Source organism: Monodelphis domestica, chromosome X (assembly GCF_027887165.1).
Source record: "Monodelphis domestica isolate mMonDom1 chromosome X, mMonDom1.pri, whole genome shotgun sequence".
NCBI classification, from domain to species: Eukaryota; Metazoa; Chordata; class Mammalia; order Didelphimorphia; family Didelphidae; genus Monodelphis; species Monodelphis domestica.
In genome coordinates, this window is record NC_077235.1 from 37,408,741 (window position 1) to 37,436,723 (window position 27,983).

General features: G+C 39.9%; 1 protein-coding gene across 1 annotated transcript in view; it reads right to left on the reverse strand.

Moving 5' to 3' along the window:
- FMR1NB (FMR1 neighbor) overlaps positions 1–27,983 on the reverse strand; it is a 67,240-nt gene that overhangs the window by 26,418 nt on the left and 12,839 nt on the right. Inside the window, exons 2-5 of the mRNA XM_007507258.3 lie at positions 16,853–16,966; positions 14,856–14,996; positions 12,578–12,674; positions 3,809–4,057 (exon numbers count right to left, since the gene is read on the reverse strand). Coding sequence (XP_007507320.2) covers positions 3,814–4,057; positions 12,578–12,674; positions 14,856–14,996; positions 16,853–16,966 — 596 coding nt within the window. The 3' untranslated portion in view covers positions 3,809–3,813. The remainder of the gene's footprint in view (positions 1–3,808; positions 4,058–12,577; positions 12,675–14,855; positions 14,997–16,852; positions 16,967–27,983) is intronic.

The following is a 27,983-nucleotide window of genomic DNA, read 5'->3' on the forward strand; positions in this document are numbered from 1 at the left end:
ATCAAGGAACTCCCTAAGAAAAAATCTCCAGGGCCAGATGGATTTACAAGTGAATTCTATCAAACATTTAAAAAATAACTAATCCCAATACTATACAAACTATTTGACAAAATAAGCAAAGAGAGAGTTTTACCAAATTCCTTTTCTGACACAAATATGGTACTGATTCCAAAGCCAGGCAGACTAAAAACGGTGAAAGAAAACTACAGACCAAGCTCCTTAATGAACATAGATGCAAAAATCTTAAATAAAATACAAGAAAAAAGACTCCAACAAGTTATCATGAGGGTTATTCACTATGATCAGGTGAGAATTATACAAGGAACACAAGGATGGTTTAATATTAGGAAAACTATCTACATAATTGACCATATCAACAACCAAACCAACAGAAATCACATAATTCTCTCAAGAGATGCAGAAAAAGCCTTTGACAAAATACAACATTCATTTCCATTGAAAACACTAGAAAGTATAGGAATAGATGGACCTTTCCTAAAAAATAATAAACAATATATATTTAAAACCATCAGCAAGCATCATCTGCAATGGGGATAAATTAAAAGCCTTCCCAATAAGATCAGGAGTGAAGGGAGGATGCCCAATTTCACCACTATTATTTAATATTGTACTAGAAACCCTAGCTGTAGCAATTACTGAGTAGCAGAGAAGAAAAAGGAATTGAAGGGATTAAAGGAGGCAATGACGAAAATAAAACTATCACTCTTTACAGATGATATGATGGTCTACTTAAAGAATGCTAGAGAATCAACTAAAAAGCTATTGGAAATAATTAACAACTTAGCAAAGTTGCAGTATACAAAATAAACCCACATAAATCATCAGCATTTCTATAAATTTCCAACACAACTCAGCAGCAAGAGTTAAAAAGAAAAATTCCATTTAAAATCACCCTAGACAATATAAAATACTTAGGAATCTATCTGCCAAGACAAACACAGGAACTATATGAGCATAACTATAAAACACTTTCCTCACAATTAAAACTAGATCTAAACAATTGGAAAAACATTAATTGCTCATGGGTAGGACAAGCTAACATAATAAAAAATGCCACTTCTACCCAAATTAATCTACTTATTCAATGACATACCTATCAAACTACCAAAAAACTTTTTACTGAATTAGAAAAAATTATAACAAAATTCATTTGGAAGAACAAAAAATCAAGAATATCAAGGGAAATAGTGAAATTAAAAAATGTGAAGGATGGGGGACTATCAGTACCAGATCTTAAACTGTACTTTAAAGCAATGGTCATCAAAACAATACGGTATTGGCTAAGAGATATAAGGGAGGATCAATGGAATAGACTTGGGGTAAATGACCTCAGCAAGACAGTGTATGATAAACCCAAAGATCCTAGCTTTGGGGACAAAAATCCACTATTTGACAAAAACTACTGGGAAAATTGAAAGACAGTATGGGAGAGATTGGATTTGGATCGATATCTCACACCCTACACCAAGATAAACTCAGAATGGATAAATGACTTGAATATAAAGAAGGAAACTATAAGTAAATTAGGTGAACCCAGAATAGCATACATATAAGATCTATGGGAAAGGAAAGATTTTTAAGACCAAAAAGAGATAGAGAATATTACAAAATATAAAATGAATAATTTTGATTATATTAATTTAAATTTTTTTGTGCAAACAAAACCAATGCAACCAAAATTAGAAGGGAAGCAACAAATTGGGAAAAAAATCTTTATAACAAAAAACCTTTGAAAAAGGTCTAATTACTCCAATTTATAAGGAGCTAAATCAATTGTACAAAAAAGCAAGTCATTCCCCAATTGATAAATGGGCAAGGGACATGACTAGGCAATCTTCAGATAAAGAAATCAAAACTAGCAATAAGCACACAAAAAAAGTGTTCTAAATCTCTTATAATCAGAGAGATGCAAATTAAAACAACTCTGAGGTAGCACCTTATACCTAGCAGACTGGCCAATATGGCAGCTAAGGAAAGCGATAAATGTTAGAAGGGATGTGGCAAAATTGGGACATTAATGCATTGCTGGTGGAGTTGTGAACTGATACAACCATTCTGGATGGCAATTTGCAACTATGCCCAAAGGGCTTTAAAAGATTTCTTACCCTTTGATCCAGCCATACCACTACCGGATTTATACCCTAAAGAGATAATAGGGGAAAATATGTGTACAAAAATATTTATAGCCACACTCTTTGTGATAGCAAAATTGGAAAATGAGGGGATGTCTTTTGATTGGGGAATGGCTGAACAAATTGTTGTATCTGTTGGTGATGGAATATTATTGTGCAAAAAGGAATAATGAACTGTAGGAATTCCATGTGAACTGGAATGACCTCCAGGAATGGATGCAGAGTGAGAGGATATTGTACACAGAGATGGATATACTGTGGCACAATCAAACATAATGGAGTTCTCTACTAGCAGCAATGCAATGATCCAAGGACAACTCTGAGGAACTTAGGAGAAAGAAGGCTATCCACACCCAGAGAAAGAACTGTGGAAGTAGAAACACAAAAGAAAAACATTTGCTTAACTTAATACTCTACTACAAATATTAATAATATAGAAATAGGTCTTGATCAATGATTCCTTTAAAACCCAGTGGAACTGATCATTGGCTATGGGAGGAGGTAGGAGGAGGGGAGGGAAAGAATATGAATCATGTAACCATGGAAAAATATTCTAAATTAATTAAATAAATAAACTTAAAAAATAAGGCAAAGATTAAGCCTGAAAGATATTAAAGTAAACCAAAAGAAATAAAGCTGGAGGCCCAGAGGGGATAGGGGCCATCTTCAAGCTGAAGTCTCCTGATTGCTCATTCCTTACTCTTTCTACCATATCCTGCTACCTTCCTTAAGGTGCAGAGTTAGCTTCCTATCCAAATATTGACTTTCATTCTCTTGCTGGTAGTAATAAATATCCTTTAAGAAAAAGGTGAGCTAGGGAAAGCCAAGTGGGACATTCCAGAGATCATGAATCTTTGAGTTAGAGGTGGATGGTACCTCAGAGGTCATGTAGTGCCACTTTCTCATTTGGATATGAACAACATGTGGCCCAGATAGATTGAAGTCCCTTGCCAGAGTCACCTAACTAATGGGCAGTAGAACCAGAATTTGAATCCAGACCTTATTTGTGTTCATCCATTATCCTTCCCACCATATTAAAAGAAGTCCTTCATTTAACAGAATATGAAAATAAGTAACTTGTCAATGATCACACAAAGACTGTGAGTAGTGGCAGAGGCAGGGTTCAAATCTCAGACCTCTGCATATCACACTGCAAAGACTATCATTTCAGAGGCAAGGAACCAGAGCCAATGTTTGTCCATTTGCTGCCCTGTGAATGTGCTGAGTGTGCTCTCACTAAGACATAATTCAGGAATGTTTCCCTCCCACCTGCTTCCACAAAGATACGCATCCTTGAGGTCAGAATTCAGAGGGGGCCTAGGGTCATTGTTCTCTAAGGGTCAGGGTCAGGCCAGGCCAGTTCAGACCAGGACAAAGTCTGTCTTTTCCTACCCCCTGGGACTGATTCTCCTGACAGCTGTACCACTGACACTTGGATCAGGCTTTGCTTTCAGTGGAAATAAGCCAAGTTGCCTCTTCCCTCATGTATGACCCCAAAGGCTATTCCCTGCCTCTGCTAATATTTCCAGGTAACCAGTGCCCCCAGTGAGTAAGGATGAGTGGCCATTTCCCTTTAGGTCTCTGCATTTCAAAAGCTAACAGTAAAGAACTCCAACCCATTGTTTTTTTAAGGTGATCAATGATTAAATGATTACCATTTCTATTTTGCTTTTCCTTTGCCTTTTGCTTTTCTAGTGTCTTCTGGAATTGCATCATCTGCATCACCATCATCGTTATAACCATCACCATTATTACCATCCTCATCCACATTATCCTCCTCCTCTTCCTTCTCCTCCTTCTCCTCCTCCTCCTCAATATCATTGATGTTTTCCAGGGTGTCAGAATGTTGCAGCAGGATCTTGGTGACTTCCGAGTTACCTCCTTGTAAGTTTTCAGGCACTGTGCTGCAAGAATAAAACCCCAAATGAGACCCCTCCCCTCACAACATTACCCTGCTAAGCATCTCTGTCTCTATCTTCTTTTCTATGTTCATCCGACTCTCATATGTCAGGGAGCACGTGCTCTTCATCTAGACCAATATGTCTGAAATGCCTACCATGGGCCAGACAGTGTTAGTTAAAATGAAGAGCAGTCCTTGCCCCCAAGAAGCTCACATCCTACTACAATGGTTGTATTGAATGGAATGGAATTGGACTGATTCGTTTGTTCAATTGCTATTGATTCATTTCAAATGCCTAGCACAAGATAAAGCTTAGAGGTGATATTGACGTGAACACAGTCCCTGCCTTCAAGAAGCTTACATTCTAGAGAGGGCCAAGAAAAGGTGAACCAGAAGCAAATCAAACATTTAGAGATAAAGCACTTCAAAACAGTAGCTAAATGGGAGAAGGAGAACACCACCAACTGGTGGGAAATCAGGAAATCAGGCCTCACATAGAAGGTGCCAGTTGAGATGGGCCCTAAGAGCTAAGTAAAAAGGCAATACATTCCAGGCACTGTGGAGAGCCTGAACAAAGACAAAGAAGCAGGAGCAGATATGCTGTACATAGGAAAAGAATCCGCAGGCTAGTTTCCCTGAAACAGAATATGAGCTCAGTGCAGAAAGATGGTTTGGAGTCAGACTGGGTAGACTTTAGATGCCAAACGGAAGACTGGATTTTATTATACAGGCAATGGGGCACCACTGAAGCTTCTTAAACAGAGCTGTGACACATTCAGCTCCAGATTTGGGGAATCTCATTTTGGATGCTGTGTGGAGGAGGGACTGAGGAGAGACAGAGAGAAGCAAAACCTCTCCTGAAACAAACTCATTATGATGACAACCACTCTCACCAGCCATTACAGAAAAACTAGCCTGCAATTCTAGTGATTCTTCGAAGCCCAGCACCTCTAGGAAATATACTTTTCCTGATTATTTTAGCCAACTTATTTCCCACCACATCCTGCTTTGCCTTTGTATAGTACTAGAAAGTTCCCCAAGCACTTTGATTTCTTGTCTGTAATTCATTTGGTACATAGAATATGCTGCTTTGAATCAAACTGCCTTTTGGTATATACCCTCTACTCCATCATCAAGAAGCACAGCCTACATAAATGAGGAAGGTGATACAGTAGTGCCTCACTCTATCATGGTTGACTCATTCCAGCGTCACTGCATCATGGGTTTAAATATATATATATAGTTCTGTATTGTGGAGTTACACTCATTGCAGCACACTATTGGCTGATGGAATGAAAGGCAACCAACCACCACCCTGTATTAACCAAGGCTGTTCTGCATAAAGACTAAGCTCTCTAAATGCTAAGGTTCTACGACAGAAACTCAGGTGACTATATCAGCAAGCGAGGGCAGAGATGACCAGAAATGAACTCCTTTTATTAACAGCTTTACCAGCAGCTGCTATCATTTTTCTAGCACCTCACAAAACCCTTCATTTATAGCATTTCGTTGTATCCTCACAACTCTGTGAGGCCGTTCCCATTTGAGGAAAGTGAGATTCAGAGAAGCAAAGCAAATTATACAGTTACACAGCTAATATCAAATATCACACAGGAAATATCAAAATAAGGATCTGAACTCAGGTCTTCCTGACGTCAAGTCCAGCTCTCTGTCCCCTATGCTATGTTGCCTCTTCTTTATGTGTCTGACTGCCCCAGAATGGCCTACTATTTTAACATACAAAGTGCTTTATGTATCTCATTTGATAAAGGTGAGATCTGACTACTCTTGCCTGGTGTGCAGTTAAGAGAGAGGGAATTAGCTGTGTGACCTTGGGCAAGTCACTTGACCCCCACTGCCTAGCCCTTACCACTCTTCTGCCTTAGAACCAATACACAGTATTGATTCTAAGATGGAAGGTAAGGGGTTAAAAAAAGAGGGGGGATTGAGGGAAGAGTTGGGATGCTTTGCTTTTGGAGAATGGATGACTTGTGCAAACACCAGGGTTAGGGTAACATTTCAGTACAATTCTCTGCCAACAGGGGCATTCCAGGTGCTGGAACTCCTCAAAGAAGAGAATCGTGTATCCCTTTCTAAGGAGGCAAAATCCTCTCAGTCTCTGGCATTCAGAATTCCACATCAATCGCCTTATTGTCAGTTGAAAGAGCAGTAACCACTAGCCAGGGCACAGAGAGAGCAAAGACCAGGTTCCTGTTGGTCATATCAAAACACTGCAGAGTGCTATAGGCAAAAGCTGGGGAGACACATGGCAGCTAAAGAAGGCATCGTCAGATCAAGGAACAAGTAGCCCTATGAGCACATGCTAATGGAACAGAGCAGCAGAGGCCAATGAGAGGACCACCTGCAAAGTCACAGGAAGAGGGAGATGAGAGCATGGGAATCAGCTAAAGGAGCAAATGTAGTGGACAGAATCTGTTAGATACCCACATTTAGGGGGCAGGTGGAGGGAAAAATAGGAAAAGAACCAGAAAAGGAGCAGTCAGATCACCCACACAAAAAAGGGTGCAGTATCATGGAAGCTAAGAAATAAGAGATAATAAGGGGGTAAGAAGTCAAGAAATAGAATGACCAAGAATATGCCATTAGATTCTGCAATTAGGGAGTCATTAGAGAGCTTGAAAAAAACACATGCACCATGAGTAGAATGATGGAAACCAGATTGTGAGAGATTGGGCAGGAAGTAGTTGTAGTAGTAGTAGTAGTGGTAGTGGTAGTAGTAGTAGTAGTAGTAGTAGTAGTAGTAGTAGTAGTGGTAGTGGTAGTAGTAGTAGTAGTAGTAGTAGTAGTAATCATAATAATAATAACAACAAAAATAATAACCACCAGCATTTATGTAGTGCTTTAAGGTTTGGGAAGCACTTTATAAATATTATCTCATTGAATCCTCACAAAAACCTTGAGAAGTAGATGTTATTATTAGCCCCATTTTTCAGTCAAGGAAACTGAGGCAGATACATTTGTCTAGGGTCACACAGATAATGGGTATCTGAGGCAACATTCAAATTCAGGTCTTCCTGAATTCACCAAGTCACTTTATTTTAGAGCCTAAATGGACTGATCCCCAGAATAGGTACTAGAAATGTCCCTTTCCTGTCTCCTGATGAATAACCTGAGGCTCAGACAAGTAGGTAAATTGCCCAAGTTCACACAGCTAACAAGTATTAAAGTCAAGATTCCAAGTGAGATCCTTTCCCTTCAAATCTAGGACTAGAACCCAGCCTTGAATCCAGGCCTTGAATTGTGGTGGTCCTACCATACTCCAATACATAGCATGTGCTATTCAAAGGAGCCCCATGATGCAACTGTCTCATATGGGAAAGTGAACTTTACTTCAGTAATTGAACTGCCTGGGATGAGGAGAGAATTTCACACTATAATGTAAATTGTTATCACCGGACTCCAGTGTACTCAGATTGTGATCAAAATGTTCTTTGACAATATTTCTCTAAAACTAGCACTGTGTTGAGAATTGGAAAGGTTTTCTTTTCTTTCCAACTTAGAAAAATAACTAGGCCTGGAAACTGGAAACCTTTCAGCAGGTGGCTAATGACCAGATCCAGGGTTTCCAAAGAACATCTCTGGTCATATTACAGCATCCAATTGAACACACAAACATGAAGAACACCATGTCCTATCCCCAAATGAAAAGGGTGATGATTTTGAAGCCACTTTTATGACTCATTTCTACCACTGGTTTTTAACACCCCCCTCCGTCTCTGTCTCTGTCTCTGTCTCTGTCTCTGTCTCTGTCTCTGTCTCTGTCTCTGTCTCTGTCTCTCTCTCTCTCTCTCTCTCTCTCTCTCCTTCTCTCTCTCTCTCTCTCTCTCTCTCTCTCTCTCTCTCTCTCTCTCTCTCCTTCTCTCTCTCTCTCTCTCTCTCTCTCTCTCTCTCTCTCTCTCTCTCTCTCTCTCTCTCTCTCTCCCTCTCTCTCTCTCTGTGTCTCTGACTCTGTCTCTGCCTCTGTCTCTCTCTGTCTCTGTCTCTCTCTGTCTCTCTCTCTCTCTCACTCTCTCTCTCTCTCTCTCTCTCTCTCTCTCTCTCTCTCTCTCTCTCTCTCTCTCTCTCTGTCTCTATCTCTCTCTCTGCCCTCCTTCGGTCACTCTAACAGGCTACGGGTACAGGACATCTCCTCTGTGAGTCAGGTAATCAATCGGCAGATCAGAATCTACAAATTGTAAGCCAGAAACGCACACCACATTATGCATTTCAGAGGGGACATTTTTCATAGCTCCTCACTAGGTAAGTACCATTCCTGCCCAGGTTCAGCAGGGCATTCACACTCACTCGGCCAATTCCTTCCAAGGATAACTGATTATGTGTGATCTTAAAAACCAGAGCTTTGTACTTCCTGAGAGGAAAACAACAATTTGGTCATCTCCAGACTGTTAGTATTGATTTCTCCACTTAATGAGAATTTAGTAATTTAGTCTCCTAGGAAGAAAGCAAAATTCTGGAAATGCCTATCTTGAAGTATCATCAGCCCACTGCTCCCCCATCAGCATTTTCAAAGCAACTCCCTAAAGCACTACCGCCACAAGTAGTGTCTTATCAGTGTAGACATACCAGAGCCCTGCTGAGTTGGTACCAGTGGTAGCCCTTTATCTACAAACAGATAAATGTTGGCACCTGAGACAATCAGTGGCGCCGCTCCCTCTACCTCCCCATGATCAATTGACTCCTTCTGCTTTCAGCCTGTGAAGGAAATGGAGGGCTGGGCCTCAGTGAGCTCCCTGGCTTACAAGCACTTGCTGACCCCACTTAGTGGACCATGAAAAGAGATTTGGCATCAACTTGAGGAGACTTTTTTAGACCATAAGATTAAGATACTGACATCAAATTTACACAAGCCCCATTTTTCTACATTTATAAATAGTCTGTTAGCACAATTTTCCTTGGAAAAAAGTACCACGTCTGAACGCAAAGCAAAAGCGAAATAACCTTACTTCTGTGGCAAACCTCTGCAGGGGGATGACACTTAAAGGGATTACACTGAAGAAGCCCCCACATAGATGTGCTAGAATTAAATGTTTGCTTCCCCTACCCTCTCTACGAGATTCTCTCTCCCCTCTCCTCCTCAAATTATCCTAATCCTGTTTAGGCTCTAAGAAACTTTCTTAGGCAACTGCAAGCCACCTCAATCCCTTTTTCTCCCCTAAACTGGACAGAAATGCACCTTGTTGTCCCCCCTTCATCTGGTCATTAGATCATTTTCACTCACTCAGTGCATTACAATGTACCTCAGACCTTTAATCATCCCTTTGGAAACACAGAAAAGATGTGTTCTACAAATACAGATACTGTGCTAAGCTGAGAGAAAGTCATATAGGCAATCAAGCAGAACCGCATTAACTAACAGAAAAGAGAGTGCCTTTGCAAACATGATGGAAACACAACTCTGGGGGAGTCTTTAAATGACCAATGTTTACTTGGCCCTTTGAAATCAAAGCATTCTCTGAGATAGTTCACACCTATCAGATTGCCTAAAATAACAAAAGGGCAAAATGATAAACGTTGGAGGGCATGTGAAAAAAACAAGATCGCTAATACACTGTTGGTGGAACTGTCAACTGAACCAACCATTTTGAAGAGCTATTTGGAATTGTGTTCAAAGAGTTATGAAACTGTGCATATCTTTAGGCCTAGCAATACCACGGTTACATCTGCTTCCCAAGGAGATCAGGGAAAAAGGAAAAGAACCTATGTGATCTAAAATATTTATAGCAGCTCTGTTTGCAGTTGTAAAGAACTGGAAATTGAGAGAATGCCCATCAATTGGGGAATCCCTGAAAAAGTTGAAGCATATGATTGTGGTGGACTACTGTGCCATAAGAAATGATGAGTAGGTTAATTTTCAAAAACATGGGCCAGGGCATGCTGGGAGCTGAGATGGTAGAGGAAAGGATGCTCTGCTCCTGCAATCATTACACACACATAAAAAGAAAATAAATCACCTCAAAACAAAGGAAAGCTAGAAGAACACGTCTCACTGGGGTAAGAAGAGAGAATAATTCAGGCAATAAAACATCTGCAAGAATTAGCAAAACTTGGACCAGTCCAACACACTGCAACTCCACCAGAGGCAATGAAGCTGTAGAATGAGAACAAGCCCAGTGCCACTCTACACAGGTACAGAAGGAAGAGAAGGCAGAAAACTTACCAACTCTCACATGACAGCAGAGCCCTGAGGCTATAAGAAAGTAGAAAAGGAGCCTGAGAACTGAAAGACCCCATATCATATGACAACAGAGCCTTGAGGCCAAAAGGTAGCTGAAATGCAGGAAACTATGTACTCCCACATGGCAGCAGAACCTCAAGCATGGGACCTGCCCAGACTAAGACTTGGCAGGGGCAGGGAATCAGCAGAGTGGGTATCGGACCAGCCTATGAAACAAGAGGGGGAACTGGTAAAACAGGGTCCTAAATATAGATGGACAAAACAGTGACAAACCCCCCTAGAGCAAGCCAGCAAGGCCACCTCCTCAACAGACACACTGTGAGAAACAAAGGCAGCCAGGTCTACCCCAAGTACCAGAGGAGAATATTCTGCAAGCTTGGTACAGTATGCTCCCTTCCCCAAGAACAGAGAAGAACATTAACAAATAGATAAGATAATTTAGGGGGAAAAAACTAGAAAAATGAGCCAAAGACAAAAAAATCCCTGACCTTGGAAACTTACTTTAGTGAAACTGGAAAGATCAAAATATGAACACAGAAGAAGACAACAATCAAAAAGAAAACATATAAATCCTCAAAGGAAAATGTGAAAAGATGCCAGGCCCCAAAAGAACCTCTGGAAGAACGTGAAGTTAAGAAAAACAAATAATAAGAGAAGTGACAGAAAAACTCAATGGGGTAGGGGAGGGTAGAATTCACTGAAGAAATTAACTCCATAAAAACTGAAATAGTCCAAAAGGAAAGGGAGTCACAAAAATACACTGAAGAAAACTACTTCCTAAGCAACCAAATGGAAATGGATGCAAAAAAGAACACCAATTAAAACAATTCTTTAAAGAGTACGACTAGCCAAATGGAAAAGGAAAAACAAAACTCAAGGAAGAAAATAACTCTTTAAAAATTAATACGGAACAAATAAAAGCTAATGAAACCATAAGAAATCGGGAAAGAATAAGTCAAATTTCTAGGAATATAAAACATTCCCCAATTGGAAAATGGTCTAAGGATATGAACAGGCAGTTCTCAGTGGAAGACATTGAAACTATCCATGGTCATGTGAATAAATGCTCCACATCACTGATTAGAAAAATTCAAATGGAAACAACTCTGATATATCACATCACAGCGATCATATTGGCTAACATGACCAAAAAGGAAAATGATAAATGTTGGAGGAAATATAGGAAAAGTTGGACACTACACTATTGTGTTTTACCAATTATTGTGTACAACCAATCTAGAGAGCAAGAAGAAATCAGGCTTAAAGGACAACAAAACAATGCAAACCCTTTGACACAGCAATACCACTATTTGGTTTGTATCCTAAAGAGATCAGAGATAAGGGGAAAAGACATACCTGCACCAAAATATTCTTTAGCAACTCTTTATGTAGTGTAAAAGAACTGGAAATCAAGGGTTGTCCACCACTTGGGGAATACATGAACAAGTTGTAGCATATAGTTGTTCTGAGATATTATTGCACCACAAAAAATGAACAATATGAGCTCAGAAAAGCCTGGACTTAAATTAACTGATGCAAAGCAAAGGGAGTTGCACCACGAGAACAATGTATGCAGTAAGCAGAAATATTATACAATGACCAACTCTGAAGGACTAAACCATTATCAGCAAAGCAAGACTCCAAGAAAACAACAAGGGATTTGTCATGAAAATGCTAACCACAGGAAAAGGAACTGTTGGAGTCAGATTACAGATTAAAGCATGCCATCTTCCACTGTGTTTCCTTCCTTCATGGGATTTCTATTATATGTCTGATATGTCTTCTATCGTGACATGAGCAATATGGAATGAAAGTATGGGTATAACCTATATCAGACTACCACCGTCTCAGGGAAGGGGGAGGATAGGGAGGGAGAAAATATGAATTGCAAAAAATCAAAAAACAAGTGTCAAAAATGTTTCTACATGTAACTGAAAAAGTGAAAAGAAATGGGGAAAAACATGGAAAGTCCTACATGAAATTATAAAGAGTGAAAGGAGAAGAACTAAGAGAACAGTATATAAGGCAACAGAAATAATGTTTGAAGAATACCTTGAGAATGTCTATCTCCAGAGAAAGAATTGAAAGAAACATGTAAGCCTTTTTCAAATGATGCCCTCTCTAAATGTGGAGATGGAAGGGAAGTAAGGAGGGCCCTGAGAATTTTAATGTAACTTACAAAATAAATTCATTTTTTTAAAAGAAAGAAAAGGAACTAAGGCATAATACCCATACTTTGCAGCCCACAAGTGACACCACCTGATGGACAGGGAGCCTCCAAACCCAAAAGACTAAAATATTAAAAAATACGCTTATGTGATTATGTACCTTTTTTGGCAAAGGATGCAGCAACATATCGGAACACACACCAGGAAAATCAAGCAGGTAATGCCAAGGATGAAGAAGCGAAGAGTCAGCTGAATGTCTGTTGGGCAAAGGACAGAACCTGTTAGTACCTTTGTGACTTGAGAGAGGTAAAGCTGAGCCATCTTTCATCAGATCTTTAGAGAAAACCATCAACTAATCAAGCTATAGGAAGTGACATCCTTGTTCCAAGTGACAATATCCATGCTGGGGGAGTTGTGCAAAGGGGATTTCTAGAATGTGGCTCTAGGCTACCCTGTAAAAATATGCCCCCCTCCAAAGGCAAGCTTATTAAAAAATGAAGCCATTTTTTGTCAACAGATTGTGATCCATCGTAGACATTCCCTCCTGGGGCTACATGTCTGCTTTCTTTTTGGACATATGCTATAGATCCCAGGGCACTCAAGTAGCTAATTCACCTCTGAACAGTTAACTTGCTAAAGTAATGGCCTCTTCAATGTTGACTTCCAAACTAAATGCAATTAAATTAATTGGTGAATCAAATGCTACAGCTGACTAATAAGGATAATATGACTTCCCATTCTTTTTGAAGTCCATTCTAAAATGACTAGGAATTGTCACTCTTAGTACAACTTCCTTCTTTTACAAAGCCTGATATCCTTTACCCATGAAATATCACAACCAGGGATATGGCAAAATTGGGACAACAATACACTGCTAGTGGAGTTGTGAATTGGTCCAACCATTCTGGAGGGCAATTTGGAACTATGCCCAAAGGGCTTTAAAAGACTTCCTGCCCTTTGATCCAGCCATACTACTGCTAAGTTTGAACCCTAAAGAGATAATAATACTTGTTCAAAAATATTTATAGCTGTGCTCTTTGTGGGGCAAAAATTGGAAACTGAGGGGATGCCCTTTGATTGGGGAACAGTTGAACAAATTGTTGTATCTGATGGTGATGGAATACTATTGTGCTCAAAGGAATGATGAACTGGAGGGATTCCATGTGAACTGGAAAGACCTCCAGGAAGTGATGCAGAATGAAAGGAGGCAGAACCAGGAGAACATTATACACAGAGACTGATACATTATGGTACAATCGAACGTATTGGACTTTTCTACTAGCAGCAGTGCAATGACACAGGACAATCCAGAGGAACTTATGAGAAAGAACGCTGTCCACATCCAGAGAAAGAACTGTAGGAGTAGAAATGCAGAAGAAAAACATAGATCAATCACATGGTTCAATGGGGATATGATTGGAGTTTTGATCACTCTATTGCAAATATGAATAACATGGAAATAGCTTTTGAACAATGATACATGTATAACCCAGTGGAACTACTTGTCAGCTCCTGGAGGGGGGTGAGAAGAAGGGTGGGAAAAATCATAAATTGTATAACCATGGAAAAATATTCTAAATAAATTTTTAAAAATTTAATATCAAAACCATACTTATGAATGCATAATAAATACCATGTGATGGTGTTATACTTGTAATACTATAGTTACGACTAAGGTATGATTTCCATTATTAACGCTCCATGTTCAACAAAGAATTGGGACCTGAAGAGTGACTTATGTTCACTTTTCAAAGAAATGATTTCTCATGAGACTTTGTAGCTTTAAATCCTTAAGTACTGGTAACTGGTTATGTGCCTTCACTATCCTCAGGAACTGATGACAGTCAAAGAGGTTTTTGATTGCTATAACTCTGTGAGGTAGAAAAATAGGAATCGTTAAGTTTCAAAGCAACGTTTCTTGACTCATTTTGTCATATCCCATTTCAAGGGGTCCAACAGAGAATAGACATCTAGTACAAGTATAAACTGCTCAAACCAGGAGATTGCATGCATTTCCACTGAGATTCCCTCACAAGACAAAGTATAATCGTAGGCGTCATGTGGATGGGAGTGAGGAGAAGAAGAAAAAGAATGAGAGAGCAAGAGATACCCAGAAACAAAGAGATTTGTGATTTCTTTCCAAATCACAGGCCCTTGTTTTATGAACTCATTGCATTAGAAACATTTCACACACTATTCCTATTGTTACCACTGAATCCACCCAAAATACCGTAGAGATTTGTACTTCACTTGCTTTTGGACCAATCCCCAGTTTGTACAATAAGAAGAGATTAATAAAAATGGAATGTGCCTGGGCCTTGAGGAGAGACTTCGCACAATTCAGACTAGGGGCCCAGAATTTAAACTTTTGTCATGTAAACACAATTTCTGCACTTTTCTCAGCTAGATCCATACCAACCATTTGAGGATAAACTTACTGTCGACTAATGGAGAATAGCATGCCATGTCATGTTTTTTTTCAAGGGAATAGCAGCAGTTGAATCGCAAACACATGGTTTTATTAAGTTCCTCGTCTGCATCACATGCTTCAATCTTCTGTCCATCCTTTGGTCTGCAAGCTTTTGGAAAAAAGACATCCAAGAGGGATTTTTAGCAATAGTCATTAGCCCTTATCTCATTCCTTCACTCCATTTGGATAACTATTACTACCCTACCCGAAAGTCTCCCAGAGCCAAAAAACAAACAGAAAGGAAAGTTCATCTCTCCCACCGAAATAAAATAACAACCAGCCTCGCCAGAGCAAAATGAATGTTGAAATAATAGGCAAACTAAACACTAAAAGCAGGCCATCTCAGGTCATGTTTCTGCTACTAGAAGAGCTTACAGAAGATGCATGAGTTGTCAACAGATTAAGGATAAAATTATCGTCCAGAGACATGCCCTGAATGGTGTGGGCCATATTCACGTGTCTTTAGGAATAGATTAGCTTGCAGACTCTGATTTGGATTCACTGCATCTAAGGAATCAGGCAGCCTGCGAATGCGGCACACCAAAGGGGAACTGAAGGACAAGCATGGAGACCATGGCCTTTCCACACTTGGAAATCAACTTCTGCCCATAGAGAAGGTTTTCTCAAGATTGCCTTGCAGGTCAAGGACTTCAACTGGATCATTTTTAACCCACGAGAGACTGTTTAGTTATGCAACAGCAGAATGACAAAGAAAGTATTAAAAGGGAAGCAGCAGCAGCAGCTGGGGGGAGAATGTTCATTGTTCATTCTAACTCACCACACTGATGCAGCTTTAAGCCTTGAAAAATGTCTTTACATATATTGTCAGTTGTGAAAGGGTGGGAGATAAAAATATTACATGGGTGCAGAGCTTTAAAATATGAGGAGCACCGTACATGTATTAGCTCACACACTTGGTTGATTTAGGGCAGAGAGCCATATTTTAAACCATTTGATCATCGACATTTTTGTAAGATTTGACTCACACCAGATTCGATGCTTCCCTTGACATGGAACAGCTGGATTTTATTATGTTGGGCCAGAGAACCAAATTTGGGGGGTTCGGTTTACAGAGGCTGTTTCTACACACTTTGGAAACAGCGATCTCCTGTGAATAATATACTGTGATCAAAGCTGGTTTTGATAGAGGCAAGGCAGAGCTGGGCATCTTCCAGAGGACGATTCACCTGGACTATGTGATGGTCATGGAATCGGACAGAGACTACTTCTAAGACCCCCGTTCTTACTATCTTTGATACGAGTTTGGTTTGGGTGTATGCCACACACTGCCCTCCACCTAGGTGATATCATGGCCACTTTGTAGACTAGGAAACAGGGACACAGATACGTGACATACGTTACACCAAGGCCACAGGTTGGGGCAGTGTTTAAGTCTGGAATTGAAACACAGCAATTGATGGAATGCTCTGTGAACATACTAATGGCTTCCAATTATTTCTGGCATATCTTTGCATAATTTTAAATAACTTATTTATCTTTGTAATTCATGTGACAGCATGTATGGCGCTTCTCCTTGAAGGGACACCAAATGTGTTCCAATAGGGGAAATGTCTCATTGTGGTTAATAATTCTCATGGGGCAGTTGCAGGTCTGAGAAATACATTAAGTACAGTATTACAGAGAGATGCTGGGAGATGAAATCTGACCTTAAAAAAAAAGATCAGCAAGACAGATGGAAAAAACATCTGGCGTAGTCCATAACATCAGGGCTTCCCAACACCTGGCCAAATGCCACAGAAGGTTCATATTTCGCAAAACCTGGGACTGAATCTCAGGCTCTGCTCCAAAGGTCATTCATTGGGGAATGACTTAAGAGATGCTGCCAGACAGCTACAGAAGGGCATATTTAATTCAATTCAACAATTTAATAAGCATTTTTTAAGCTGTTTGCTATGGGTTAGACACAGGCAGGGACAGAGAGTCCAAATGCTTTGGGATACTTACTCTTTGGGTAGAAGAAGTTAATTCCACCATCTTCTGGTTCTCCTAATATTTTTCTAGATTCTTCAATTAACTTATCATTTTTCGCCAACATAAGTCCAAGTGGCACTGCAAAACCTAAGACACTCCAAAGTTTATTTGACTGAATATATTCAAGAATTATTACTTTCAATGACTTTTTAATGGCAACTCCTTTTCTTTCTGAGGGTACCAGAAGTAAAAGTAAGAAAGATACCAGATTGCCAATGAGTGTTCAATTATACCTTATGCTAGTCAATGAACAGCTACTGTGTAAAACCCAATAGCAGAGTATTATGACAATAAAACCTAGTTCCAAATATGTAGGACAGAGGGAAAAACTCATTATTGCTCTGATAGAAAAACAATTTATGATAATAAAAATTTTTAAATCAAGACCGATCCAACTCATATTTATAGATACATCACTGGAAGGTTTGCAAAGTACACTGTGTGTGTGGTTTTTTTTCTCATCTGGGCCTCAAAACAACACTGTCTCTATTTTACAGAGAAGGAAACTGAGGCCCAGAAAAATTAAGTGACGGGCCCACAGTAAGACAACTAGTAGGTATCAAAGCAGATTAACTGAGGTAAAGTCACAATTATTCACAAAAGACCTTAGTCACTTATCAAAACGATTGAGGAATTGACAACTTAGAGGCAGAAGGATCAGATATTGTTGATCTATGGCCATTATCAGGTCCAACTGGGCCTCTCATTTTTCTGAGAAGGAAACCTAGGCCCAGAGAGGTGGCCTGGCTTAGAGTACCACAGATATGAAGCAATAGAACTGAAATCAGAATCCAAGCCCCTCACTGCCAAATCCAAGGGCTTCTCTACTATTCCATGCTGTTGATCATCTATTAGCTGCAGCAAATCCATATTAAAAGTATTCTTGGATCGCATGGGTTGATGGGGATATGACTGGGGATGTAGACTCTAAATGCTCACCCCAGTGCAATTATCAATAATATGGAAATAGGTCTTGATCAATGACACACGTAAAACCCAGTGGAATTGTGCGTCGGTTATGGGGGAGAGGGGAGGGAAAGAACATGAATCATGTAACCATGGGAAAAACATTCTAAATTAATTAATTAAATAAAATGTCTCAATTTAAAAAGTACTCTTGGCAGAAAGATTTGCCTCCTGCTTCAATGACAAACCCTCCAAGGCCATCCAATTAGAGCCGCCTTCCCTTCCCTCCTCCCCATCAAAAAGTATGTCTCCACATCCTTCTGCCAGTCTCAGAAGAAGTTATGTCCTCTCTCCTTTCCAAGCTTAAGCCCCTCATGCTAGGCTCTCTGTCCTTTGATTTGGTTTTTGAGCTCCTTTAATTTACTTTCTTTCCAAGGTAGAGAAAGTCAAAACTGACAGCCTAATAGTGGGAGAAGGAGCAGAACAACAATAAAAGGCAGACTGACCTTAGAATGAACAAATAAAAGGAATCCAGGGCCACTGAGTGTAGGGGAAACAGTTCTGCATACTCCAAAAGGCCCTGAGACAGTCTGTCTAAGAGGGTATAATCCTCTGGGGAGGGAGAGGGATATAAGGAACAATTTAATAATATTAGCAAACAAATGAATATTATGTTCTGTTTACCCCATTTGAGAAGACAAGAAAGTTACTAATACATTTGGACAATTCCATTATGAAACTATTGTCAGTCCACTGTTTTCCAGTCCAAATCACAGAACATGTTGGCAAAGTATCTGACTGCCTAAGGATAATTCCGGTTCCCATAACCATAGCTCAGGCACTCTCAAGGACTCTGGGGGTGGGCCTGGAAACTGGAGAGGGAGGATCCTGGAGAGGGAGCAGCAAGACACCAAGATGAGGAGGAATTCAGTTTATTTATGATTATAAGTCTTCAGAAGAAGTAAAATATCTTTGGGAGTCACGTATTATGAACCAGTAAGAACTCTGTTATGGGCTTGGGATGGTCCACTGAGCTAGGCCAACACTCTTATTTTCCTGGAAAAGGAAGGAAACTAAGGCCAAGAAAAGAGGCGTGACTAGCTAAGGTCACATGGCTAGGGAGCAGCAAATACTATTTGATCATTTGAAAGCTTCAGGAGTTCACTGGAAATGGCATTCATTCACTAAAATTCTTCAAAACCCACCGTCTTTCCCATTCACACTATATGAAATTCTCATCGCACCAGTGCACGATCAAATCGCACCAGTGCACGATCAAATCACACAAGCTCTACCCAACATTCTTGATGCTTCCCTTTGTTCTCTAAGTGTCTCAAGCAAGGGTGCCAATGTGCCACTTGGGTCAACAACCCATTTGTTGCTTTTCAGTCGCAAGATGAAACTAGTTCATCTTCTTTTTCAGTTATTGCTCTCCCTAAGAATGCTTTTGCCGTCTCTTATTGCAAGCAAGTTGTCACTGGCAGCACGCTGTAGCCCACTTACGTCTTTCTATTGCTTTGTGGATCATTCGTCATTTTCACCGTCTTCTGGCTTTGGAGACCATAAAATACCGTGAGGAGATGATTGCCAATTTTAGCAGCACTCATTTGGGGATCGCTGAAAACAATACCCAGCCACTCGCCCCTTCGCACTTCATTACAAGCCCAGATCATTATTTACATGCAGCAAATATCTGACCAAAATACACAGACTGTGGGGCTAGTCCACAAGTAGTGCTGCTTGTCCATCCCATGGGATGATGGACACCCCATTGAACAGTGGCCCTTTCAAGGCCTTCTGGAGTATGTACAAGTGCTTCCCCCTACACACAGTGGGTCCAGATTCCTGCTTTGTAGATTCAAAGGCCAGTCTACCTTCTACTGTTGTTCTGGTCCCTCCAGCACAAATGACTATTCCCTGGTCTCCTTCACATTGCTAAGGAGGATTTATAGGGTTTTGGTCCCTAATGCCATTAGTACAGTATTATTTGCCAATAGAAGCATCTGGAGTACTTCACTATAATAGGAAATCCTTTATTTGAGAAGGGAGACATCTTCCATGACCCTGGAAATACCCTGGGGAAACAGTTCTCCCTGTCTAGTAGCCATGGAAGCAGCAGCAGCTCACATTCATAATGATAGAACTTAAGTACTTAAGATAGTACTTAAAGGTTGCAGAGCATTTAGCATATGTTATCTCCCTTTTAGAACCCTATGAAGTCAGTGCTATCTTTGTTCCCATTTTACAGATTATAGGAGCACAGATTTTAAAGCTCAAAGGGACCTTGGAAGGGTCCAACTCCCTTCACTTTTCTATAGATGAAGGACTGAGGCTCAGAGATACCTGTCACATAGCTAGCATGTGACCGGGGTAGGACAGGAACCCAGATCTTCCTGCCTCCAAATCCAGAATTCTTTCTATTTCAAGGAATTTCAGGTCATATTGTCTAGCCCCCTCATGGTCACAGATAGTAGGTGAAAGAAGTCAAAGTGAAATCTACATGACTATGATCTAGATCAAGCTTCACCCTGTGGACACTAAGCCTCCTACACTCTGATGGCGCCATGATCTTGTTGGGTGTGAGCACATCCTTTGTCAGTGCAGCTTATTTGACCCACGTAATTATTACCTAATTCCTTCATTCAATAATCATTTATGAAGTGCCTCCCTTATTCAAGGACTTGTTCTAGAAATACAGAAACAAAGACAAAACAGTCCTTGTCCCTTCAAGAAGGAGCAGTTGGATATAGATAGCTAGGTTTAAAGGGGGAGACAGTTGGTCATAGTTTAGATGAAGAAATCAGTCAATAAGCATTTTAAGTGCTCACCACGTACGTGCCAGGCACTGTGCTAAGTTCTGAGTGCATAAAGAAAAGCCAAAGCCAGGCCCTGTCGTCCTCTAGGAGCTCACAATTGAATGGAAGACACAACATGCAAATAACTATGTACAAATAAGCTATACACAAGATAAATTGAAAATAATCAACAGAGGGAAGAGACTAGAATTAAGAGGGATTGGGAAAGGCTTCCTATGGAAGATGAGATTTTAGCAGAATCTTTGTGTGTGTGTGTGTGTGTGTGTGTGTGTGTGTGTGTGTGTGTGTTTTATTTTTTATTTTTTCCAATTGAATTAATTTATTTAGAGAATTTAGAACATTATTCCTTGGTTACAATAATCATATTATTTCGCTCCCTCCTCTCCACCAACCCTTCCCACAGCCGACATGCAATTTCATTGGGTATTACTTGTGTCCTTGATCAGAATCTTGAAGGAAGCCAGGAAAAATAAGTGGTAAAGATGAGAAGGGAGAAGGGAGGAGGGAGAATATTCTAGGCATGGGTAAAGCCAGGGAAAATGTTTGGAACTAAGGGATTGTTTTGTTAAAGGAACAGCAAGGAGACTAGTGTTACTGGGTCAAAGAGTACTTGGGGGTCATAGGGAGGCGGAGTAGATATAACATGTAAGAACACTGGAAAGGGGGCACAGCTAGTCTGAGAGCCAGGTCTAGAGACAGAAAGTCCCGAGTTCAAATCTATGCTCAGATACTTCCTAGTTGCATGACCCCAGGCAAGCCACTTAATCCCATTGCCTAGTCCTTTCTGTTCTTTCTTGGAACCAATACACAGTATTGATTCTAAGATGGAAGGTCAGGGTTTAAAAAAAGAAGAAGACTGGAAAGGTCAGGGGAGAGAGTTAGGTTATAAAGGACTTTGAATAAAAAAAGGATTATAGATTTCATCTTGGTGATGATAGGGAGCTACTGAAGTTTAGTGAGGGGGTTGAGGGTAGACCAGCAATTTAGGACAATCACACTGGCAGCTGAATAGAAGATGGTCTAGAGTGGTTTTTCTAGGTGTTTTTAATTGCATGCTAAATTTGTTGATCTTTTCTTTTTCACTTGATGTGTATAGTGATACAAATTTTCCTCCAAGTACTGCTTTGGGTGCATCCCACAAATGTTCCTGCTCTGCCTAGTTTCAAATCCATAGAACAGGATGTTCCTGTGCCAGGTACCCCATGATGTCCTACCATCCCTCTTCGCTGACTCCTTTTGGGAGCTGTCTTCCCACATTAGACTCTAAGTTCCTTGAGGGCATGGACTATATTTTATTTAATTGTAACCACAGTACAGTGCCTTAGTGCATAGATGTTCAGCATTTATATTAATTTATTATCTAAAACATCTTCAACAAACTATAATTTCCCTGATCATTTCTTTTAATTGGGTCTATTTCTGGTTTTGCTTTGTCTGAAATCATCATTGACACCCCTGCCTTTACACCAAGTGACATGTAGTAGATTCCCCTGATTTTAATTGTGTGTATATTTCTACTTCAAGGGTGTTTCTTATAAACAGCATATGCTTGGGTTCTGGTTTCTAATCTGTTCTGCTATCTTCTTCTGTCATATGGGTAATTTCATCCCATTCGTATTTCTAATTATGACTGCTCAATCTGTATTTCCCTCCATCTATTCTCTCATACTTATCCTTCTCTTTTTTATCTTATCCCCTCCTTGCTTTTAACTACTGTTATCCTTCGTATATTCCTCCCCACTCTCTTAACTCTTCTCCCTCCTACTTCCCTGGGTAACCTGAATTTCTACACACCAACTGGGTGTGTATGTATGTTTCCATCCTTGAAATAGTTCAGATAAAAATGAGTATCCAGTGTTGCCTGCTCCCCCCATCCCAGCATTCCTTCCACTGTAAAAACTTCTTTCTAGGCCTCATTTACATGAGATAGTTTCCCATTCCTCCTCTCCCTTCCTTCTTCATCCTCTATTCTGCTGAGATCATCCCCAATATAACTGAATCACACCCATGCCTTTGGTCTAAGTTCCCTCTAACAGTCCTAGGGATAATAAAACTCTTAGGGGCTATCAGTATCCTCTTCTTTTGAAAGGTAAACAGTTATATTTTCCCAACGCATCTCAGCAGCAAGAATTAGAAAGAGAAATTCCATTTAAAATCACCCTAGACAATATAAAATACTTGGGAATCTATCTGCCAAGACAAACACAGGAACTATATGAGCACAACTATAAAACACTTTCCTCACAATTAAAACTACATCTAAACAATTGGAAAAACATTAATTGCTCATGGGTAGGATGAGCTAACATAATAAAAATTACAATTCTACCCAAATTAATTTACTTATTTAGTGCCATACCCATCAAACTACAAAAAAACTTTTTTTTACTGAATTAGAAAAAAAATAACAAAGTTCATTTGGAAGAACAAAAGATCAAGGACATCCAAGGAAATAATGAAAAAAATGTAAAGGAAAGTGGCCTTGCAGTACCAGATCTCAAATTATACTATAATGCAGTGGTCATCAAAACAATATGGTACTGCCTAAGACACAGAGAGGAGGACCAGTGGAATAGACTTGGGGTAAATGACCTCAGCAAGACAGTCTATGATAAACCCAAAGATCCCAGTTTGGGTACAAAAATCCACTATTTGATAAAAACTGCTGGGAAAATTGGAAGACAGTATGGGAGAGACTGGATTTGGATCAACATCTCACATCCTACACCAAGATAAACTCAGAAGGGGTGAATGACTTGAATATAAAGAAGGAAACTATAAATAAATTAGGTGAACACAGAATAGTACATTTGTCAGAACTTTGGGAAAGGAAAGATTTTAAGACCAAGCAATGCTTAGAAAAAATTACAAAATGTAAAATGAAAAATTTTATTACATTAAATTAAAAAGAGTTTGTACAAACAAAACCAATGCAACCAAAATTAGAAGGGAAATAACAAGCTGGGAAACAATCTTCATAACAAAAACCTGTTACAAAGCTCTAATTACTCAAATTTATAAGGAGCTAAATCAATTGTACAAAAAAATCAGCCATTCTCCAAATGATAAATGGGCAAGGGACATGAATAGACAATTTACAGATAAAGAAATCAAAACTATTAATAAGCACATGAAAAAGTGCTCTACATCTCTTATAATCAGAGAGATGCACATCAAAACAACTCTGAGGTATCACCTCACACCTAGCAGATTGACTAACATGACAGTTATGGAAAGTAATGAATGCTGGAGGGGATGTGGCAAAATAGGGACATTAATTCATTGCTGGTGGAGCTGTGAATCAATCCAACCATTCTGGAGGGCAATTTGGAACTATGCCCAAAGGGTGATAAAAGACTGTCTGCCCTTTGATCCAGCCATAGCACTGCTGGGTTTGTACTCCAAAGAGATAATAAGGAAAAAGACTTGTACAAGAATATTCATAGCTGCGCTCTTTGTGGTGGCAAAAAATTAGAAAATGAGGGGATGCCCTTCAATTGGGGAATGGCTGAACAAACTGTGGTATATGTTGGTGATGGAATACGATTGCGCTTAAAGGAATAATAAAGTGGAGGAATTCCATGGGAACTGGAAGGACTTCCAAGAAAGGATGCCGAGTGAGAGGAGCAGAACCAGGAGAACATTGTACACAGAGACTGATAGACTGTGGTACAATCGAACATAATGGACTTCTCCATTAGTGGTAATGCAGTGTTCCTGAATAACTTGGAGGGATCTATGAGAAAGAACACTATCCACATCCAGAGGAAACACTGTGGGAGTAGAAACACCGAAGAAAAACAACTGCTTGATCACATGGATCGAGGGGATATGGTTGGGGATGGAGACTCTAAATGAACATCCTAGTGCAAACATCAACAACATGGAAATAGGTTCTGATCAAGGACACAAGTAATACCCAGTGGAATTGAGCATCGGCTATGGGAACAGGTTGGGAGAAGGGAGGGAGGGAAAGAATATGATTCTTGTAGCCAAGGAAAATGGTCTAAATTGACCAATTAAATAAAATTATAAAAAAAGAAAGGTAAATAGCTTAACCTTGTTTAGTCCCTTCTGATTCTTAGTGATATTTACCTTTTTATGCTTCTCTTTAGTCTTGTGTTTGAATGAAACATTTTCTATTCAGCTTTGGCCTTTTCATCAGGAATGTTTGAAAGTGGTCTATTTTGTTAAAGATCCATTTTTACCCCTGAAGGATTTTTGTTTCATTGAATATATTACTCTTGGTTTTCATCCTAGATCCTTTGAATTCAGGAATATCATATTCTAAACCCTCTACTTCTTTCCAGTGGCAGCTACTAAATCTTTTGTGATCCTGACTGTGACTCTATAATATATGAATTTTTTCTTTCTGCCTGCTTACAGTATTTTCTCAAGAGCTCCTGGGAGCTCTGAATTTTGGCTATAATATTCCTCAGCATTTTTATTTGGGGATTTCTTTCTTGGAAGTAACCAGTAGATCCTTTCCATTTCTGCTTTTACCTCTGCTTCTGCCCTGAAATTATAACCTGAACAGAGTGATAGATGGCAGAGCTGCCAAGTAGAACCCACTCCTACTTCCAGTGCTAGTACAGGGGTCTCCTGGGATTTTGTTCTGACTGGTGCCACCACTGCCACAACTCACTGCCATTTCTGCCTGTTGTGATACCACTGCTGCTACTGCTTGTTCCTGGCCAGCCTTAATCTAAGTGTCAACAGACACTTTCTTTCTTCTTCCTAAGCTGCCCTAGCCTGGAAAAATGGCTGACAGTAACGTTTTCTTGCTTTTCTCAAATAGAATTGAGTCTCACACTCTTTCTAGGCAATTGTAGGGGAAGATGAGAAGTAGCTAAGACAAAACTACTAGCTCTCACTCTGCCATCTTGGCTCTGTCCCAAGGAAAGTTCAGAATGGGGAAACACTTGTGGAGGGCTGACTAACCAACAAATGAGAAGGTTATTCCAACAATCAAATACATGGTGATCAAGGTCTGTACCATGGTGGTGGCAGTAATGGAAGAGAGAAGAGGGCATTTTTGAGAGATATTTCAAAGGCAAAATTGATAGACCTTGACAAGAGATTGGATATGGGAGCTGGGGATGGTATCTGGGTTGCAAAGCATACTTATTTGAAAAAAATTCATGGACTAGAGGGGAAACTGCAGAAATTGTATGTATAGTATGATGTATGTACAAATTCTATCTATTAGACAAATAAGTACAATACAAAGTAGGGCATGATAGAGATGTAAAGAAAAGATCCAGACAAAGAATATAGGGAACCCAACACTTCCCAGCTGTGTGACCCTGGGAAAGTCACTTCATCCCCATGGCCTAGCTCTTACCACTCTTCTGCCTTGGAACCAATACACAGTAATGATTCCAAGATGGAAGGTGAGGGTTTAAAAAAAAGAATATAGGGAACCCGTATGAATATTCAGAAGAGAGGAAGGAAATAAGCATTTATTAAGCACCGTGCTAAGAGCTTTCACCACTGGCATTAAACAGCTTATGGAGTAGCAGAGAAGGCAGGGAGACGGTAAGCCAGGTTTAAGACGTGGTCATGTGTGAATGGTGATGGGCTAAGTAGACATGAGATTCAAAAGGACAGTGTATCCTAGTTGAATATATCAACCACAGGAACTGCACTCAGAAAGGAAGAAAGTGAGGCCATAGTCAGAGAGAGGGACTGACAGAAAAGGGAGGAATTCCTATGGTTGGAGTTGATGGAGGGTCTCTTAAATGTTGGGTACCACAGAGCCCTGTGGCTGTCGGAACCCCTTCTCGGGGAGACAAAGGAAATCAATTATATGGAAGTAGTTGCCAAAGTATTTTCTTAAACCAAGTTCACGATCAGGGGAATATGTATTAGATGATAATAGATGTACAACCTATACCATGTTACCTGCCTTCTTTGGGAGGAGAGAGGAGTGGGATGGAGGGAGAGAACATGGATGGCAAAATGTCAGAAAAAGAATATTAAAAACGGTAATGTAATTCATTGACATGCAATCTGGACAAAATGTGCATGCTATTAAGGAAAAACAAAGTTCGTGGAGCCCGTAAGAAGCCTGGTTTCGGAAGAGTAAGACAAAGGGAAAAATGGAAGGTTAGAAGACCTGGATCAGAGAGAGGGATTTCAGAATTCAGGATCACAGAGGCAACACTGTGAGGAGTAATGTATTTTAGTGGCATCCAACTCACATAGAACTTCTAGGCTACAAAGTTTACTCTTACTTTCCCTTTTGGAATCAATACTGTATGTACTGGTTCCAAGGCAGAGGAAGAGTGGTCAGGGCTGGGCAATGGGGGTTAAGTGACTTGCATAGGGTCACACAGCTAGGAAGTGTCTGAGGTCACATTTGTACCCAGAACCTCCCATCTCTGGGCCTGGTTGTCAATCTACTGAGCCACCCAGCTGCCCCCTACAAAGTAACTGAAAACTATAAATTAGCATTATCAATGTTGTATTGTATTTTTATTTATTTTATTAAACATTTCCCCATGACATTTTAATCTGGTCTCATCAGCTTCAGACTTGAGTCTTTATCTCTGATCTAAGATAGGGACATCCCTGCAGGTAGATGAAACAGCAAAAAGCACCAATAAAGTAAACCTCAAAGCAGGAGGGACTACTCAAGCCCCTATCTATTCAAGGGGCAAGGCTGCTAAGAGAGAAGAGTGAGAAAATCAGTGGGCAAGCACTCAAGGGAGGCCGAGATGAATAACTACTCAATTTAGATAGTACTTTAAGGTTTTCCAAAAGTTTTACATGTGTTATCTCAATTGATTCCCACAGCCTTGTGAGACAGGTAGCAAAGAGGATGGAGGGCTGAACTGGAAGTCAGGAAGATCCAAGTTCAAGTCCTGTCTCAGACACTTACTAGCTATGTGAACCTGTGCAGGTCACATAAACTTCTATAAGCCTCAGTTTTCTCATCTAAAAAAAATGGAGCTAATAATAGAAATGACTACTGGGTTATTGTGAGGATCCAATGAAATTCTATGTGAAAAGGGCTTGGCAAACCCTAAAAGTGCTATATAATACTAGTTATTATTACTATTCCCATTTCACAGAAAACTAAGTCTTGGGCTAATCAGGTGAGTATCCAAATCAGAATTCGAACTCAGATCTTCCTGACTTCTAAATCTGGTATTCTATGTGTCTGGCACATAATAACTACTTCATTAAGCACTCTTTCTCTTTTACCACAAAGCTTCTAAGGTGTGCTCAGCAGAAAGCCAAGTTTCCAAGGGTTTGCCATTTTTGTTTAAAGGACTGTGACAATGACCACAACAAAGCAATGAAAAAGTAACACTAGACAGTAAGGAACTCTGATCGGCATAAGGAAATAGAATCCGTGGAGCAGTGGTGCAAAAGGA